General features: G+C 40.9%; 1 protein-coding gene across 1 annotated transcript in view; it reads right to left on the bottom strand.

Moving 5' to 3' along the window:
- The window catches only part of MSRA (methionine sulfoxide reductase A), a 461,649-nt gene that overhangs the window by 131,201 nt on the left and 311,890 nt on the right, over positions 1-18,558 (bottom strand). The window contains exon 5 of the mRNA XM_038396785.2: positions 9,675-9,781. Within this exon, the coding sequence (XP_038252713.2) occupies positions 9,675-9,781 (107 nt within the window). The remainder of the gene's footprint in view (positions 1-9,674; positions 9,782-18,558) is intronic.

The raw sequence follows: 18,558 nt of genomic DNA, 5'->3' as shown, positions 1-18,558 counted from the left end.
ATTTTTCACACTTGCTGTCTGGTCACCCTAGTTCTGCAGTTTCACCATCAAGCACATTCACATATGTTTAAATAATCAAAAAAACCCAAAACTTTGGTTTCATTTTTTAGCATCGCTGCATTTGAGGCTTCTCCCAGGCCAAAAAAGGAGTAGAAATGGCAGGAGGTCCACCAGAAAATGCCTCTTGGGAAGAATTCTTCCACATGTCCTCATCTCACCCCTAACAATGCAGGCTATGATTTAAAAGCCACTGTACTTATACAATAACAAAATTTAACTTTTTTAAATGGAAAAAGAAGGCAGCTAAATCCTCAGATCCTGTCTTACTTTTTACTTTACTCAAGTAATGGGAGTTTGCTTGAATCAGGTTTTGGGTAAGGAGTCAAGGTTTTGAAGATTTAACCCAAATTGAATGTAATAAAAGCGAGTTATTAGATCCTAAGTTGTTGTAACCCTTACCTTTCTTTATCTCAATCTCCTCTATTTTCTCTCATCACCACTTGTTATATAATGCTGAACTTAAACAAAACTCATTGGGAGTATGAACTGTGTCTATCTGTAAAGCACCATGCTCACTTATGGCACTCTGTAAACAATCATAAATTCAATTATTGCATTTATGTTTATGGCATTTAATATGCTTATGAAAATTGTAAACTCTGATATAACAAATGTATAACCAAGGGAAGGAAATCTAAAATAATCAACTTGAAGCGAATCAGGATGGTCCACATGACTGGCCTAGCACTACAGAACACATGGTTTGACAGATTACATATGAGGAGCATCTAGCTTCTGTTGATGTTAATGCATGTCTTAAGGCTCATAATTTCACTCCCTGGTTCAATCATGGAACTCTAACTTGAAGACAAACTTAATAATCATCTGCCTAAAATGTATAAAAGCATGACATTTGTATAATGGAGTTGGAATCTTTTCATAAGTTGAAATGTGTAAAGAGCAAGGGAGGAATAAAGTTCCATCAGAAACACATTCTTAAGGTAAGTTTATTTGATATTTACATTCATTTATACAAGGTCTAGTTTCTAAAAATGGTTTAATGCTTTGTTCAAGTGTTAGCTTGACACAGTGGCTGGGGACATGTTCACAACGCAATAAAATTAAAAGGCATCTTTGCCAACCTCAGTGACCTCCAACCTAAGCGGATGATTGCAAAAAGAGAAGGTACAGTTTAATATTCTTCATAATCACTAGTCCAAATGCATATCAACAATGGGATATAAAAGTGACTGAATACTCACAAAGGGCTAAGTAAAGGGCCTGGCCCTTAGGTAGATGCACAGTGTGTGTACCTGGGGGAAGGGCCAAACACGATCTCCCTATGTGCAGCCTGTCTGAGAGCAAGGGACATTTGCAGTCTGCAGTCAGTGGAACAGAATCCCTATGCAATGCATGCTGCACCCAATCCAGGGATGTAGCAACTCTACCTGTGTTCCAGTGAGCTCTGAGAAGCATTTTGATGCCTTCCAATGCTCTTCCTGGGATGGTACACCTCCATATTGTCCTCAGTGCCTTTAAGGTACAACTGACCCTACTGTTTAAGCCTGGTTTCAGAGTAAAATCAACTTTATAGTAATAAAAAAAAAGGTTTTTCCCCACATGTGAGATCCTACAGTGTAGTGATGTAGGGAAGCTTATTAAGAAGTGTAAATCAGATGGATGATGACTGTAGTGCATTTTGTGAACTATGAAGACACATGTGATATCCTTAATGAAGCTCACATAGCTGCTGGTCATGTCATGACAAAATGCCAAAAGAATTGGTGAAAAAAAATATACATCTCACAAGGAAGTCTGGAATTTATCAAATTCTTGTGGATAGAATTTCAGCATAAAAGAAACCAACAAAGCACAAGTGTGGTCTTATTCAGCCAGGATTAGTCATCTCACAGACATGTTTATCTTATTGCTATGAAGTCAGTTCCAGGAGATTCATACAAATGCATCATGATATACCAGGTTCATCCAATTAAAGGTTTTATCCTGCTACCACAGTCATCTAGAAGTGCAACTAGGAGTGCTATACCAGTTACTAGTTGTTTATATAGTTCCATATATTCTGGAAGTGACAATGAAGCCAAGTTTTCTGCTGGTCAGGGTAATATGAGAAGAATTAATGATTGTTCATTGTAAGCCTTGTCATCCACAGACTCAAATATCTGTGGAATACACAAACATAGTGTGACAAAGCTCTGTCCTTGCCTCCTTGGGTCCCACGTTTCCTGGCGGATTTCGCTAGCCTCAGAGGCTTACTATGACCCTCCACGTAACTCTTCTTTCTCTAGAGACAAGGGTCACAGTCTACTGAGCCATTTTCATCATAAGCCAGTGAGGGAGGTGAGGAGAAGTTATCCTTCCTTGCACAGTCTCTGTTGTCTCCCAGTCTCAGTGATTAATCAGGGGCAAAGGTGGGTGGGGGAGCCCGGGCCCACTCTCCACTCCGGGCTCCAGCCCAGGGACCCTAATAGTATCAGCTATGGTAGCTGACCTTTTAGAAACATGACATGTACAATTCCCTGGGCTACTTCCCCCACAGCAGCCCTCACTTCCTCAAGCTCCACTTCACCCTTACCTCAGGGCTTCCTTCCTTGTGCCTGATATGGTGTGTACTACTCAGCCTCTCCAACCGCGCAACTTCTTCCCACAGCTCCTGACATGCACACCCACCTGACTAACTGGGAGGCTTTTAACTAGTTTCAGCCAGCCCCTGATTGGCTTCAGGTGTCCCAATCAACCTAGCCTTCTCCCTGCCTTCTGGAAAGTTCTTAATTGGCCCCAGGTGTCTTAATTGACCTGGAGCAGCTGCCATTTCACTTATCCTGGTACCAGGGATTTGTTTAGCCTGGAACTAATATATCTATCTCCCACTACTCTTCCATAGCCATCTGGCCTTGCCCCGTCACATATCCCCCCCCCTCTGCTCAACACCATAGAGTTGGGCAACTTGGGACGCCAGGCAGTATGCTCGTAACAGACTATCAGCGTTGCCATGGTGGCATCCAGCCCTGTGCCGAATGTGGAACTGGAATGGTTGGAGGTATAAGAACCACCCAGTGACCCTTGCATTCTTTTCCTTATTCCGCTGCATCCACTGGAAGGGTGCATGGTCCGTCACAAGAGTAAATCGCCAGCCTAAGAGGTAATAAAGCAGTGTCGCCATAGCCCATTTGACAGCAAGGCATTCTCTCTCGACTACTGCATATTTCTGTTCTTTTGGGAGAAGCTTTCTGCTTAGGTAGAGGATTGGGTGTTCCTCTTCTCCCACCATTTGCGACAGAACTGCTCCCAACCCCACCTCGGAAGCGTCTGTTTGTAAAACAAATTCCCTGTTAAAGTCCGGGGCTATGAGTACGGGGTCATTACAGAGGGCCGTCCGAAGGTCTGTAAATGCCCCCTCTGCTGCGTAGGTCCACTTTACCATGTCTGGACCTCAGGCCTTCACCAGGTCCTTTAGGGGACTTGCCCTAGTGGCGAAGTGGGGAATAAAGTGAAGTCAGTAGTAGCCTACCATGCTTAGGAATGCACGGACCTGCTTCTTTCATGTTGGCCGGAGCCAGTTTTGAATTGCCTCTAGCTTATTCGTTTGGGGCTTCACTATACCCCTTCCCACAATATATCCCAGGTACCTAGCCTCTGCTAGCCCTATGGCGCATTTAGTGGGATTAGCAGTGAGGATATTTATATCATAGATAAATGGCAAAATAAAATTAAAAAGCGGCATTTGGGGGATCAAGTTCACTCAATTTCACAAAACTATTTTTTAAACGTCGAGTAACCACCGCTGTTCACTTCAGTATTGATGCAAAGATGGGACAAATATTTTCATCTCTGATACTTGAACTTCTGAAGACGAGTTATCAGATGCTTTTGCAACTACTGAAATTCAGAAGCCTTATTAAAAACAATCTTCTACATCCTAAGAAACCTGTAAACAGCCACCTTCTGCCAAGACCAATGTGAACAACCTTCTCCCAGTCACAATACATGATTTGAATCTTTAGACGACTGTCTGTGTGAAATGATACTCATCAATAATCTCCCTCTAGCTGTCAATGATTTATCACATATAACTGCCCTGAGTAGAAGAAGTGTAAAACCAACTGGTGTAAATTCTTCCAAAAGAAGCAGGAAGACAACCAATGTCACTCAAGCTTCAGTTGCTCCAATAGACAGGTAGTGATACCAAACAACAGGGCATCTGCTCTAACTGGTTGATGGATGCCCTCCTATGCTGAATATGATAGTATATAAGAAAACATAAAATTCATCCCTGGTGTAATTCTATTAGCTCTTATAGAATTACACCAAGGATGAATTTGATCCAGTATATTCTTTTTGCTGTTTAATTCAATGAGAAATTTTAGACATTTCATTAAATGCTTTGTCTTCAGCTCTAGTCATCTGTCAAAATACTCAAAAACATTAGGCATTTGATGAAATGCCAAGTGAAGTGATAATTTGACCAATGAAAGTTTCAATCATTTACGTGAATGGCTGGTTTGGGAATACCTTAAAATTATATTTCACCCTAGTCTTCTTTCTTTCATGGAATCCTAGCTATTATGACGGGGGGGTGGGAACACTTACAATGTCGTTTAGTCCATCCTCCAGCTAAGGTAGGATGTTTTTCTTCAGTATATCTTTTCTAATGCTTTGCATGTCTACTGTAGTTTTAAGCCTCTCCAGCAATGAAGTTTCAACCAATTCCCTCAAGAGACTGATCTATAGACTAATAGCTCTGGCCATTATAAAGGTTTTCCCTGATATTCATTCTAAATGTTCATTTGTTTAATTTAATTCCATTACTCCTAGTTATACCGTTGTTTGGTTTTATCTTCTCAGATCAACTTATTAGCTAACTTAGACTTCAGTGGGGCACCGTGCCAGCCTGGCATTCCACCCATGCAGAGCAGTTTGCAGGATCAGGGGGAAAAAAGATTTATTATTGCTGTTGCAGTTCAAACTGTTTGTTAGGAAACACCAAGACTGCTTCTGTGCTTCATCTAGAATTTCTTGTCTCATTGATAAAAAATAACTTATTACTCCTCTATGTGGCTTGGCGGAGGGCTGGATATTTTTTAAAAAATCCTCAAAATTCTAAGACTTTTATTCTTTTTATCTGAGAGCCTTCAGTTGTCTCTCCTGATTGCTAATGCTGGGGGAAAAGTTACAGTAACTGTCTCTCCTAGACCTCTGCCACCCACCCGATAATGCAGCAGCATATGCCTGCATTTCTCTATATGGCGCCTCTGAATGTCCGAAGCTAACAAATCAACTTAAAAAGTCTTCGTACATACAACAGTGGTCAGGAGCTTATTTTCCTCCCACAATGGCGAACATCTGTATGTCAAAGACACAGGTTTGAGACTCCGAAGTTTACAACTTAGCCTTAATTATTAGAGACGGCTCAGACATTTTTATGCATTTATAATCCTGACTACAGTCAACAAATTCAGGAGGGGCCCTTAAACTGCTTTGCATCTGGAGTTTGTCCTGTAAGGAATTAGCTTTCATTGCAAAGAATATATTTTGTGCCATATGTCTGCACACTGGCTCCACTATCAATCTTTGCCCTGTAAAGAAGTCACTGAAACCTATATCAGTTTAGGAAGCATATTACATACATAAAGTAACCCCAGCAGGTCTTCCACAGTTCTTTTGCAATTAACTTAATGGATTCCTGGAAGCCTGCAAACCTGGTGCGTGCAGCTTGGTTGAACCTAGTAAGATTGCAATTTTGAGGAAAAAAATCTCTTTCTCCCCACCCTAATTTTGCATCTGGATTATTGCCTAGATAATTAATTTGACAAGCAGACCCAAACTCTCAACTGTCTTGAAAATTAAATAACCTTAGGTTCAACTGTATTAAAAAAAAAAAACCAAACACCTCAGTTTCAGACAAAATGGATTGAAGAGCTAACTCACAACACATTCATCAAGCTCTGCCCCCATTTTCTGTTTTTATAATTACACTTACACCTTTGTTACAATTCACTAACAGTGGAACTGTATTATAATACATATTACCATTCACTGACTACCACTGTATGCACTCAATTTCAAAAACAGTCAAAGATGCTTGGCCCCAGTACATATTAATTCCTGGTTGCTGTATTGCCATTTCTCAGCTGTTAAACAGCTGCATGAATCAGCAACAAATGTCACAGCTTAAAATAGATGTGTATATGAGAGACACTCAGGTTCAATGCACAACCTCATTCTTGCCCCCTGGACTAGTCAAATGTAGACATGTTGCGTACTCAGCATGCTCAAGTTCTGGGAGGAATCTTCATACTAGTGGACACTGTTGAGCAGACTATTAAGCAGAGACTTTGAAGGGTACAGAAGAGCACACTTCTGCAGCTACTCGATCTTCTGTGCCTTGGAAGGTTGATGATTCTGTGCCACCTTATAGGAAGTGTGTGCAATTTGAAATGTTGGGTTCTTCGGGACTCGGACAGGGATGCAGAAGGCCTACAGGAAAAATATAGTCTTCTCCCACTTTAAAGCCAGTGTTTTTCAGCATTAAAATAGCAAAGTGATGCATAACTTTACTATTTCACAGGGATAAGAATTGTCATTCACAGCTGTAGCAGTCTCTCTTGAAGAGCAGCCTGTCTCTAATGCCTCCACCAGCTGCTTTAGAGGAGTGTAAGAAACCTCATAGTGAGTTGTTGTGGGACATCCCATACTTAAAGGAAGTTTCTTCCTAACTCCCATGAGTTAATGGTTGCTTTACTTCCTGAAGCAGGAGGATTTCTATCCCCAATAAAACCAAAAAAATTTCCTTCAGTGTAACAACATATATAAGATAACATAATGTATACTTCATCCTACATCAGCACAGGCGGCTGGACTAGATAACCGCCCAAGGTCCCATCCAGCCCTACATTTCTATGATTCTGTGGATCCCTGAAACAATCCACTATTAATTCTTTTCAAGGTCTCAGCTGGGAAAAAAAAAAAGGCAGCTAACTGGCCTGAGAACATATTCCATTATGCAGGGAGATAACAAACAAGACAACCTGGCTTTAATTTAATTACAGTGCCAACAAATCATGGGTACCACTCACACATATATTGTTGGTACTCTACGTTTAGTGTAGTGCAGGATGTGGAGTGTGTCAATGCATATCTTGGAAAACCAAGCAGTATGCTACACATAAATGCCCTTTATCTGACTTGATAATGTTTATGGAGATGCATCTGACATATGCAAAAGTGGCTCAAGCATTGTTGCGCATCTATTGTTAGTAGAATATGAATGTATAAGGAAGTTTACTGTATATATTTACCTTAAAAATAATGCAATGCAAATCCAAGGGAAACAAGGTTTCTACAAAATATCGGAATGGGTCACTGCTCTCTGAACGACAAGAGATTTACCAGAACTACAGGGCTACCATAGATGATGTGGCAGTTGCTCTGGTAAATACAGTACATGTTTGTTGAGTAGCAGAGTAACTGACTGAATAGTCACCTTTTTCTATGTCACCTTCCCAGTGCAGAAACAAACTATGAAGGATATCAGTTACATATCTGTGCCTAATTATATTAATACCCTAATTATACTGATTTTTATAAATTGTGCCATTAGGAAATTCTACTATAGAGATGTCAGTTCACATAGCATTATGTTATATTGTTTCGTATTGTGGTTTTGGTTTCAAGTTAGTATCCATTTGGTGAGACTCACAGCTTTGGGAGAGCAAACAGAAAGCTGCAAGACTCATATTGTGATATGGCTCCACTGCTGTGAGCAGAAGAGAAAAGAAAGCAAGTTAGAAAAGGCCTGGGTCCAAAGCAACAATAAGTAGCATGAAGTTCTGTAAGGTATGTATGAAGAATGAAACTTCAGCAGCCACTTTGTACACAGAGAGAGAACCTCAAGTGACTTCAGAGCTATACTTACGTGGGTGCAACTATTACAAAAATATAGAAGCCATTGTACACAATTTGCATGCACAGTTACTAAGGTGCTAGCAGCCATTTGGAAATTGGTTATTTGCATGTTCAAAGCAGTGATTTTCATATCAGACCATGGCAATTGCATATGCAAAGTAGTCAATTGTATGCATAATTTTGGGCATAAAATTAGAGTATGCAGAATTATAAAAATCAGACCCACTACATATAGCTCAATAGCTACAACCTCCCATTCAAACTAGCATATACTTCTGATTTGTCTTTTATTCCTTAATGCTTCAGCTCCCTACTGTATTTATATTAAATATTCTTGAAGGACTTCTGTCTTTCTATTTTATCTACCAGCACCTCTAAAGCACCTATCACCATAATACCCAAGTACTAGTTCTCCAATATTCTTGTTCTTTAACATAATCATCCTCTAGTGAATGCCCTGTGTAAGTGACATGATCTTTCTTCCTGGAGGGGAGATGTGAAAGGTGCCATTCTCTTAGCACCACTTGCTAGCTAATCTGCAATTGCATTATGTCATAATTGCTTAATAGCAGATTACTCCATAATTGCCAATTATTGGAATTTAGACACCCTCCTCTGCAGCCTCTGGTTCTGGTCACTATCAAACACCAGATATTGTACTGGCTAGACCTCTAGGCTGATCTGGTAGCAATTCTTGTGTTCCTACATCACAAGAAGCTGTATGCTCTAGACAGAGATGTTGAGTGATATTCTAAATGCTGTCACAATGGAGAAATACTGTATGGAGGAAAACTGGAGAGAGAGAAACCTAAAACATTAATATCATTCTACAGTGATATCTTGTACCATTAATTGCAACACTTGGATTGTGAATTTAGCTTCCATAGTAGGACACCATTTAGGTCAACTGTTCAAAAGAACACATACACAGTCAACATTTTTCAAAAAAAAAATCTGGATCTTGAAAGAAAAAGATTGTCAGACCATTCGTAGCTTTTTCTAAGATATAATAATTCTGCTGCCTTTTGTCAATCTGATCTTTTGTTGATAGGATCTCTTATGATAGGCAAAGCCGGAACCCAAATGTCATTAATTCATATGGGAATGTTCACTGGAGCTGCTGAAGTTGAAAGAGTCTATAGTTTTCTCTTTCTCCATACCTCTCACATTAAACAAATCTTGTGTTGTCTGATGTCAACACAGAAGGTCTCCCTAAGTCGTACGATAGACTGTAAGTCTCCCGCAAGTCACACCTGGTCTAAGCAGGTATGGAATAGACCGCTGAGTACACTACAGATACATTTTAAAGACTGAAACACACAATTAGAGATGACCCTGAGAGGCAAAGTTCTAATCTAGATCCAAAATAACCCAAATTCCATGAGTGCTTGGATTTGAGGTTTGCTTTGAACCATTATAGGAATAGGGGCCAACTGCAAAGTTGAGATTTGGACAGCCCTATGGTCCCTGGGTTTTGCTTTGGCACATCCACATAGTCTGTATTTTAAGACTAAAACATTGATATTTTCTACCAGAACAAGTAGCTAAACAATTCAGCACAAAGCCACCAAGATGATTCACAAAAACTTTTATAACAATTCAAACTTAAACCTTAAAATCAACACAACATCCAGTGAATAGTGAAAGGAACAATACGCAGCAAACACACAGAACATGAGCTCACTTTCATTCCCATTTTCCCTTCACCTTTGATCATGCACAGGCTAATTCCACACCATATCCAATATTACCTTTTGATAATCCTCTTTAGATCTCAGAGCAGCTTCCATCTGTTCCTGAGAGAACGTGTAGATGGCCGAGCGATACTGTGTGCCAAAGTCATTACCTTGCCGCATTCCTGGGGAGAGAGGAAGCATACTGAGCCATTAGGATCATGCTTCTTATCTAATAGGATTGCAGTGTAAAGATTCAATAGACCTAATTTTAACAGATTCCATGCATCTGGACTAGCTGATTCTCTATTTCTCTACAGTCTTTTGTGGGCCTATACAATTGGTATTTTTAGCAAGTCCATTCCTTTCTTGCTTAAATCGACATGAAGTGATTCTATTTTGATATCTCCATTTAAATGGGATATACATTAAATATAAGCATATAATGTTTTGGTAAATCACATAAGCAGTCAAATACAGATGTAAAGCCTTAAAAACATCACTGAGCTAGAGACATATTATGTGCTTAGTTCATTTTACTGCAATCAAGATACTCCTAAAATACTTATTTTGCATCATGCAAACAACTCAAATCATTTTTGTTTTGACAAATGCTCAAAAATTTCCCTCAATAGAAGGATTAAATTTTGCTGAGGAAAAAGTTTGCAATGCACTGGAAGAGGCTGGCAACCCCACCAGCCTGGTGATGATCTGGGTGATGATCCTGGTTTAAAAAATGTTGATCATCTTGTAAAAAACCGTTCAGTGTATTTTGTTGAGTCATAGCTGCAGCCCACTCATTGCCTCACCAGGAAGTAAAGGGGATGGGAATGACCCTTGAGAGAGGAAGAATCTAGGATGTGGGCTGAGCAAATCCTTGAGGTGGAATCTTGTAGGGAGCCAAGCCTGATGAGAAGGCTTGGCTGGATTTTGTGCTGTTTCATACTGAATTCCTTTTGGGAATAAAACCAAGCACTCAGCATCTTGTCACTCAAATCTCCATTAATTGGGACCTGACTGAAAGACAGGCAGTTGGAAGAGGGTGTCAATTAACTGAGTAGAGATACACCTGAGGGGCTAATTGGGTGGAAGTAAGCCCCTCCACCCCCGCAGCTGGGACTATATAAACAGACAGGAAGGAAGTGCTTGGAAGGAGAGTAGGAAGCCTGAAGGGAGAAAGGAGTAGCAGGACTGGCAGCTGTACCCTTCTCCCAGTGCAAGTGGTAGAAACTGGCTCCTAACTGTAAATAGGATGTAAATAATGCTCTAGGCTGTGGCCTGCTGAAGGGATATAATAAAGCACAGTGGTGGTTAGTTACTGAAGCTGGAAAGGCCTAGTATTTAAGATTTTGTATTAGAGCAAGTAGGGAAAGGCACAAACACCAAGGTATTCAAGAGGTCTCCACAGTAAGAGTTCCTTTGCAACGTACAAGCATTAATTTGACAAAGAATATAGGCAAAGTAAAGGACACTTAATGCTAATATAAGACCAAATCCCAGTGGTAGATAGTCAATAGCTTCAAGGATTTGGCCTTCAGAGGCTCAATCCTGTAAATGTGTACATACATGAACAATTTTATTCAGTGGAATAGTCCCTTTACTCTTTCACATGAGTAACCCGTTCCATGGGCCTAGTTGTGCGAGTATAGTGACTCGTATACATGTTTGCAGGATCAAGGCTAGCTTCTATCTCTAAATTTAAAAATAATGGGCTGAATCCTAATATCCTTCCATAGAATCATAGGACTGGAAGGGACCTCGAGAGGTCTTCTAGTCCAGTCTCCTGAACTCAAGGCCGGACTACGTATTATCTTCTAGACCATCCCTGGCAGGTATTTGTCTAACTTGCTCTTAAAAATCTCCAATGACAGATTCCACAACCTCCCTGGGCAATTTATTCCAGTGCTTAATCACCTTGACAGGAAGATTTTCCTAATGTCCAACCTAAACAACCCTTGCTGCAATTTAAGCCCACTGCTTCTTGTCCTATCCTCAGAGGTTAAAGAGAACAATTTTTCTTTCTCCTCCTTGTAACAACCATTTATGTACTTGAAAACTGTTATCATGTTCCACCATCAGTCTTCTCTTTGCCAGACTAAACAAACCCAATCTTCCCTCATAGATCATGTTTCCTAGACCTTTAATAATTTTTTTCGCTCTTATCTGAACTGTCTCCAATTTGTCCACATCTTTCCTGAAATGTGGCACCCAGAATTCTAGTTGAGACCTAAACAACACAGAGCAGAGCGGAAGAATTACTTCTATTGTCTTGCTTACAACACTCCTGCTAATACATCTCAGATTGATGTTTGTTTTTTTGCAACAGTATTACTCTGTTGACTCATAGTTAGCTTGTGTTCCACTATCATCCCCAGATCCCTTTCTGCAGTACTCCTTCCTAGACAGTCCTTTCCCAGTGTGTAGGTGTAGCAACGGATTGTTCCTTCCTAAAGGACTACTTTGCATTTCTCCTTATTGAATTTCATCCCATTTACTTCAGACCATTTCTCCAGTTTGTCCAGATTATTTTGAATTTTAATCCTATCTTCCAAAGTACTTGCAATCTCTCCCAGCTTGGTATTGTCCACAAACTTTATAAGTGTACTCTCTATTCCAGTGATTCTCAAACTGTGGGTCGGGATCCTGAAGTGAGTCGTGACCCAGTTTTAATGGGGTGGCCAAGGCTGGCATTAGATTTGCTGGGGCCCAGAGCTGAAGCCCAAGCCCTACCACCTGGGGCCAAAGTCCGAGCTCCACTGCCAAGGGCCAAAGCTCAAGATCAAGTCCTGCCGCCTAGGGACAAAGCCTGAGCCCCACTGCCAAGGGCCAAAGCTCAAGCCCAAGCCCCGCTGCCTGTTGCTGAAGCTTGAAGGCTTCAGCCCTAGGTGGCAGGAATCAGGTTACAGGCCCAACACCTGGGTTTTGGTTCTGGTCCCCTAACCCAGAGCAGTGAGGTTCGGGCTTTGGCTCCCCTGCCGAGGGTGGCAGGCCTCAAGCTTCAGCTTTGGCCGTCCCGCCCAGGGCAGTGGGACTCAGGCGGGCTCAGTCTTCATTCCTCCCTCCTCGGGTCTTGTAGTAATTTTTGTGTCAGAAGGGGGTCACAGTGCAAGGAAGTTTGAGAACCCCTGCTCTATGTGATTGTCTAAATCATTGAAGAAGATATTGAACAGAACCAGAACTAATCCCTGTGGGACGCGACTTCATATGTCCTTCTAGCTTAACTCTGAACCACTGATGATTACTCTCTGGGAATGGTTTTCCAACAAGTTTTGCACCCACCTCATTGTAGCTCCATCTAGGTTGCATTTCCCTAGTTTGTTTATGAGAAAGTCACATGAGACAGTATCAAAAGCCTTACTAAACTCAAGATATACCACATCTACCACTTTCCCCCATCCACAAGGCTTGTTACCCTGTCAAAGAAAGCTGTCAGGTTGGTTTGACACAATTTGTTCTTGAGAAATCCATGCTGACTGTTACTTATCACCTTATTATCTTTAAGGTGTCTGCAAATGTATTGTTTAATTATTTGCTCCATTATTTTTCCAGGTACTGTGCACTGAAGTTAAGATGACTGGTCTGTAATTCCCCAGGTTGTCCTTATTCCCCTTTTTATAGATGGGCACAATATTTGCCCTTTTCCAGTCCTCTGGAATCTCACACATCTTCCATTACTTTTTGAAGATAATCACTAATGGCTCAACTGTCTCCTCAGACATCTCCTTGAGTGTTCTAGGATGCATTTCATCAGGCCCCGGTGACCTGAAAACATCTAACTTGTCTAAGTAATTTTTAACTTGTTCTTTCCCTATTTTAGCCTCTGATCCTACCTCATTCTCACTGACATTCATTAAGTGAGAGGTACAATTGATACTAAACTTTCTGGTGAAAACTGAAACAAAAGTCACTTAGCACTTCTGTCATTTCCTCATTTTCTGTTATTTCTCCGCTCCTCATTTTCTCAGTCCTTACTTAGTAAAATCTGAATAAAGACTTAAGGATTTGACCTAATACAAATTACTACTTATAATTAATTATTAATAAACTACAATAAGGCTGTTCATCATATATTAAAATATAATCCCATTTTAACTCCCTTATTCCTGCTAAGGAGCAGAACAAAGTCTTTAAAAAGCAGTACAATTACAAATATCAGATACAGTCTGGCTAAAATATTTCAAAAACTAACAGAGGTAGCGCCATTTTAAAGGCTGCCTCTGGATGGTGACAGCAAGTATAAATGCAAAGGCTTGAAAAAGTCATGTTTTCAGTTTTTGTTATTTAAGTGGTGGGGGGAAACTGATATAATTATAGTCTTCATAGACTGCTTAATAGTATATTCTGATCGATAGTGCATATTTTGTTCAGTTAATTGGCAAAGTTATGTGTGTGAGGATGTTTTAAAAATATGGTGCTGATGAAAGTGGCAACGGTTCAACTCAGGCATAGCACAGATACATGCTGGGCAAGTTTCCTCATGCAGCCAGCTTTGCCAATGTAACTAATTCCCATGTGACACTCAGATAAAGAAGTCAGCACTATACAAAAATCAGTGCAACCCATGTAAAAATGGATTCAAAATTGGCTAAGTGATAGATCACAAACAATAAATATAAATGGGGAATTGTCATCCAATGGAGTTGTTTCTAGAGGCATCAACAGGGATATGTTCCTGACTCAATGTTATTCAATAACTTTATCAATGATCTACAAGAAAATAAAATCACTGATCAAATTTGCAGGTAACACAATAATTTGTGTAGTGGTAAATACTTATAGGACTGGTCAGTTATACCGACTAACCTGGTTTGCTTGGAAGTAGGGGCTCATTTGAACAAAATACATTCTAACACAGTCTAATGCAAGGTCATATATCTAGGAGGAAAAAGAATGTAGGTCAAACTTATAAGATAGGGAACTGTGTCCTAGAAAGCAAAAGGACTTAAGGAATCATTGAACATGAGCCTCCAGTTAGGTACTGTAACTAAGAAGGCAAATGAGCTCCCTGGATGTATAAATAGGGGAATATTAACTAGGGTGGTGTTATTAACTACTTATACAACTTTAGTGAGACCACTACTAGTTAGTTACTAGTTACTAGTTCTGCTCAGGCATTCACATTTCAGAAAGGATGTTCAAAAATTGGAAAGTGTTCAGAAAAGAGCTACAAGAATAATTCGAGGACTAAAAGGAACGCTTTATTGTGAGAGACTTAAGAAGCTCAATCAATTGAGTTGATTAAAGAGAAGGTTAAGAAATGTCTTGATCACAATCTACAAGTACCTGCATGGGGAAGAGATTTCTGATAGCAAGCAGGTCTTTAATCTAGCAGAAAAGGGCATAAAAAGATCCAATGGTTGAAAGTTGAAGCTAGACCAATTCAGATGACAAATAAGGCATAGATTTTAACAGTGAGGCTAATTAACCTCTGGAACAACCTACCTACGGATATGGTGTGTTTTCCATTACCTGAAGTCTTTAAATCAAGACAGGGTGTCTTCCTAAAGATATACCATAGTTCAAACAGAAGTTATGGGCTTGATGCAGAAATTATTGGATGAGGGGGTTTGGTTTGTATTGTGCTGGAGGTCAGAGTAGGTGACCACAATGGTCCCTCCTCACCTTGAAATCTATGAACTCAGCTTGCCTTGTACCTCCACCTGCTAGCACAGACAAGGGCCTCTCCTGAACAGGAATTGTCAGTCATACTAAAAAGAAAAGGAGTACTTGTGGCACCTTAGAGACTAACAAATTTTAAAAAATTTGTTAGTCTCTAAGGTGCCACAAGTACTCCTTTTCTTTTTGCGAATACAGACTAACACGGCTGCTACTCTGAAATCAGTCATACTAGTAGCTTTGTAATGTGACCAATTACCCACTAAGTTCTAGACAAGTTATTTTCTCCTGTAAGTTAAATAGATTTGTACCTAGGTCTCCGGAGGTGAAAAGCTAATGCATTAGTGTAGCGGGGTGGACACCCAATCGGGCCCAGAGAGGTTTCAGATAGCCCTGGGAGAGGTCTGGGGCAGGGGAAGAGTTGGGCTGATTGGTAGAGCAGCTGTAGCTGGGAGCCAATCCCCAAACAGACCCAGCGGGCCTTAAAAAAGCCAGGGAAGCCAGGAGCAGAAGAGCACTCTCTCTCTAGCTCTGAGAGGGAGGGACCTGGTTGCAGAGACCCAACTAGAGGACCTAGTTTGGAGCAGGGCTGGGGAAAGGCCAAGGGACCTGGGGAGCTCTGGCGCAGGAAAGCCCCAGGCTGCAGGCCTGGGGTGGTCTATTAGGTACTGGGGTTGCAGGGGCAGCCATGGGTAGGCAGAGATGTAGCAGGTCCAAACCCAACCTTGCCTATGATGAGTGGCTCATACTGCAGTCTGCCCCAGGGTGTGGGGGCTAGCTGATGACTGGCAGGAGCCTATGACTGAGGTGAGTTAGGGATAGTGGGTGGAGGTTCCTAGAAGGGGGAGGGTGGAGGGCACCCTAGAACTGTGGGGTACTGCCAGGGGGCAGCACCCAGTAAAAGGGGCACTGGGTCCTGGGAGGGACATGGGAGCTGGCGGCAAGGTGAAACACTGGCCTGAAGTGGGCGCTCTGGAGGCTGGAATGCTAAGTCCCTGAGACGACCCGCAGGAGGCACTGCTGGTGAGTCTGCACCCAGTTACAATTAGCCAACTGTGCCATGTAGATGACATAATTCTAAGGTATAACACAGATTCTGTGTAGAGATCCATATATCTCTCACTTGTCACTGCTGCTGATATTGTTATTTCTAATGTATTTTATATGTGCAACCTTTGTTTTCAAGGGAGCATCACTGATTTTTAAAGCCCTTTGGCAACTATATTACTTGTTGAAATCCATTAATTCAATGAGTAACAAATGAGGCAAGAAATTCAATTTACTAAACAACTACTGTAGGATGATTGATCTTAATCCTGTCTTTGCTTAAGAGAAGATATACTAAATCAAAAAATGATGTGAAATGTGCTATTTAAGTATCCCACAATGTCATCTGTGGTTAACTCTGCTCTCTTTTCTGAGCAGAGTCTTAATTGCTTGGTCCATTATGACATTGCAGCTCTCTCTCTCTCTCTCTCTCTCTTTCTGTCAACATAATAATATACTGTGTATATGTAAGACTTCAGATGTGAATTCAAAAATATGACCAATTAATGTAATAGAAATGCTAACACTATTGGAAGAGACTTTGTCCTGGTAATTCCAAAGCAGGTCTTATATTAGTTTGTGGGGGTTTTTTAAACTCTTTGCCATTGATTCTAGCAAAACCAATGCTTTATACATATGAGATTTAAAATGAAGTTTTGGTTAAGGTAATCACAAATTGAACATGAGTCAACAATGCAAAAAAAACTAATACCATTCCAGGTTGTATTAACAGGAGTGTCATTTTTAAGACACGGGAGTTAATTGTCTTCTTCTATTTGGCACCGGTAAGGCCTCGCTGTGAATACTATGTCCAATTTTGAGCACTGCATTTTAGGAAAGATGTGGACAAATTGGGGAGAGTTCAGAGGAGAGCAACAACAATGATAAAAGGTTCAGAAAACATGACCCATGAGGAAAGGCTTAAAAAACTGCGTATGTTTAATCTTGAGAAAAGCAGACTTGGGGGGAGAGGGGGAAGTCTTCCTCTTTATAATAGACCTTAACATATTTGAAGGTGATTGATTGTTCTCCATATCCACTGAAGATAGGACAAGAAATAATGGTCTTAATCTACAGCAAGAGAGATTTAGATTAGATATTAAGTAAAAGAGCATAAACCAACCAAATCATTGAAAAATCACTGTACCGCTTGCGCCTTTTCCTTATTTTAGTGCCTGACCATACAAATAGAACTTCTTTCACATATCTAAAACATGTCATAGAACAAACTGTCAGAGGGATAGCCATGTTAGTCTGTATCCACAAAAACAATGAGGAGTCTGGTGGCATCTTAAAGACTAACAGATTTATTTGGGCATAAGCTTTTGTGGGTAAAACACCACTTCAGATGCATGGAGTGAAAATTACAGATACAAACATAAATACACTGGCACATGAGGAGAAGAGTTACCTTACATATGGAGAACCAGTGATGACTAGGCCAATTCAGTCAGGGGGGATGTGGTCCACTCCCAATAACTGATGAGGCAGTGTCCAAAACAGATTAGCGTTTTTTGACTGGATGGAATTTTATAATATATCTGAGATGAATACTCTCCAAAACTCATCTGTATGACAGGTTAATATTTCTAAAATCATTTAGATTCTTCCTGGCTTCAGAGAAACCATATGGCCCATAATACCTAATTGCCTTCTATAACTGGCCCTGTGGATGAGGGTAAAGCAGTGGACATGTTATTCCTTGACTTTAGCAAAGCTTTTGATACGGTCTCCCATGGTATTCTTGCCGGCAAGTTAAAGTATGGGCTGGATGAATGAACTATAAGGTGGATAGAAAGCTGGCTAGATTGTCAGGCTCAACGGGTAGTGATCAATGGCTCTATCTTGTTGGCAGGCGGTATCAAGTGGAGTGCCCCAAGGGTCGGTCCTCAGGCTGGTTTAGTTCAATATCTTCATTAATGATCTGCAGCATGGCGTTGATTGCACCCTCGACAAGTTTGCAGATGACACTAAACTGGGAGGAGTGGGAGATGCGCTCGAGGGTAGGGATAGGATATACAGGGACTAGACAAATTAGAGGATTGGGCCAAAAGAAATCTGAGGTTCTACAAGTGCAGAGTCCTGCACTTAGGATGGAAGAATCCCATGCACTGATACAGGCTGGGGACTGAGTGGCTAGGAAGCAGTTCTGCAGAAAAGGACCTAGGGGTTATGGTGGATGAAATGCTGGATATGAGGCAACAGTGTGCCCTCATTGCCAAGAAGGCTAACGGCATTCTGGGCTGTATAAGTAGGAGCATTGCCAGCAGATCGTGGGACGTGATCATTCCCTTCTATT

Source organism: Dermochelys coriacea, chromosome 3 (assembly GCF_009764565.3).
Source record: "Dermochelys coriacea isolate rDerCor1 chromosome 3, rDerCor1.pri.v4, whole genome shotgun sequence".
Taxonomy (NCBI): Eukaryota; Metazoa; Chordata; order Testudines; family Dermochelyidae; genus Dermochelys; species Dermochelys coriacea.
Note: the sequence above shows the minus strand (reverse complement) of the source record. Positions and strands in the feature narration are given on the sequence as shown.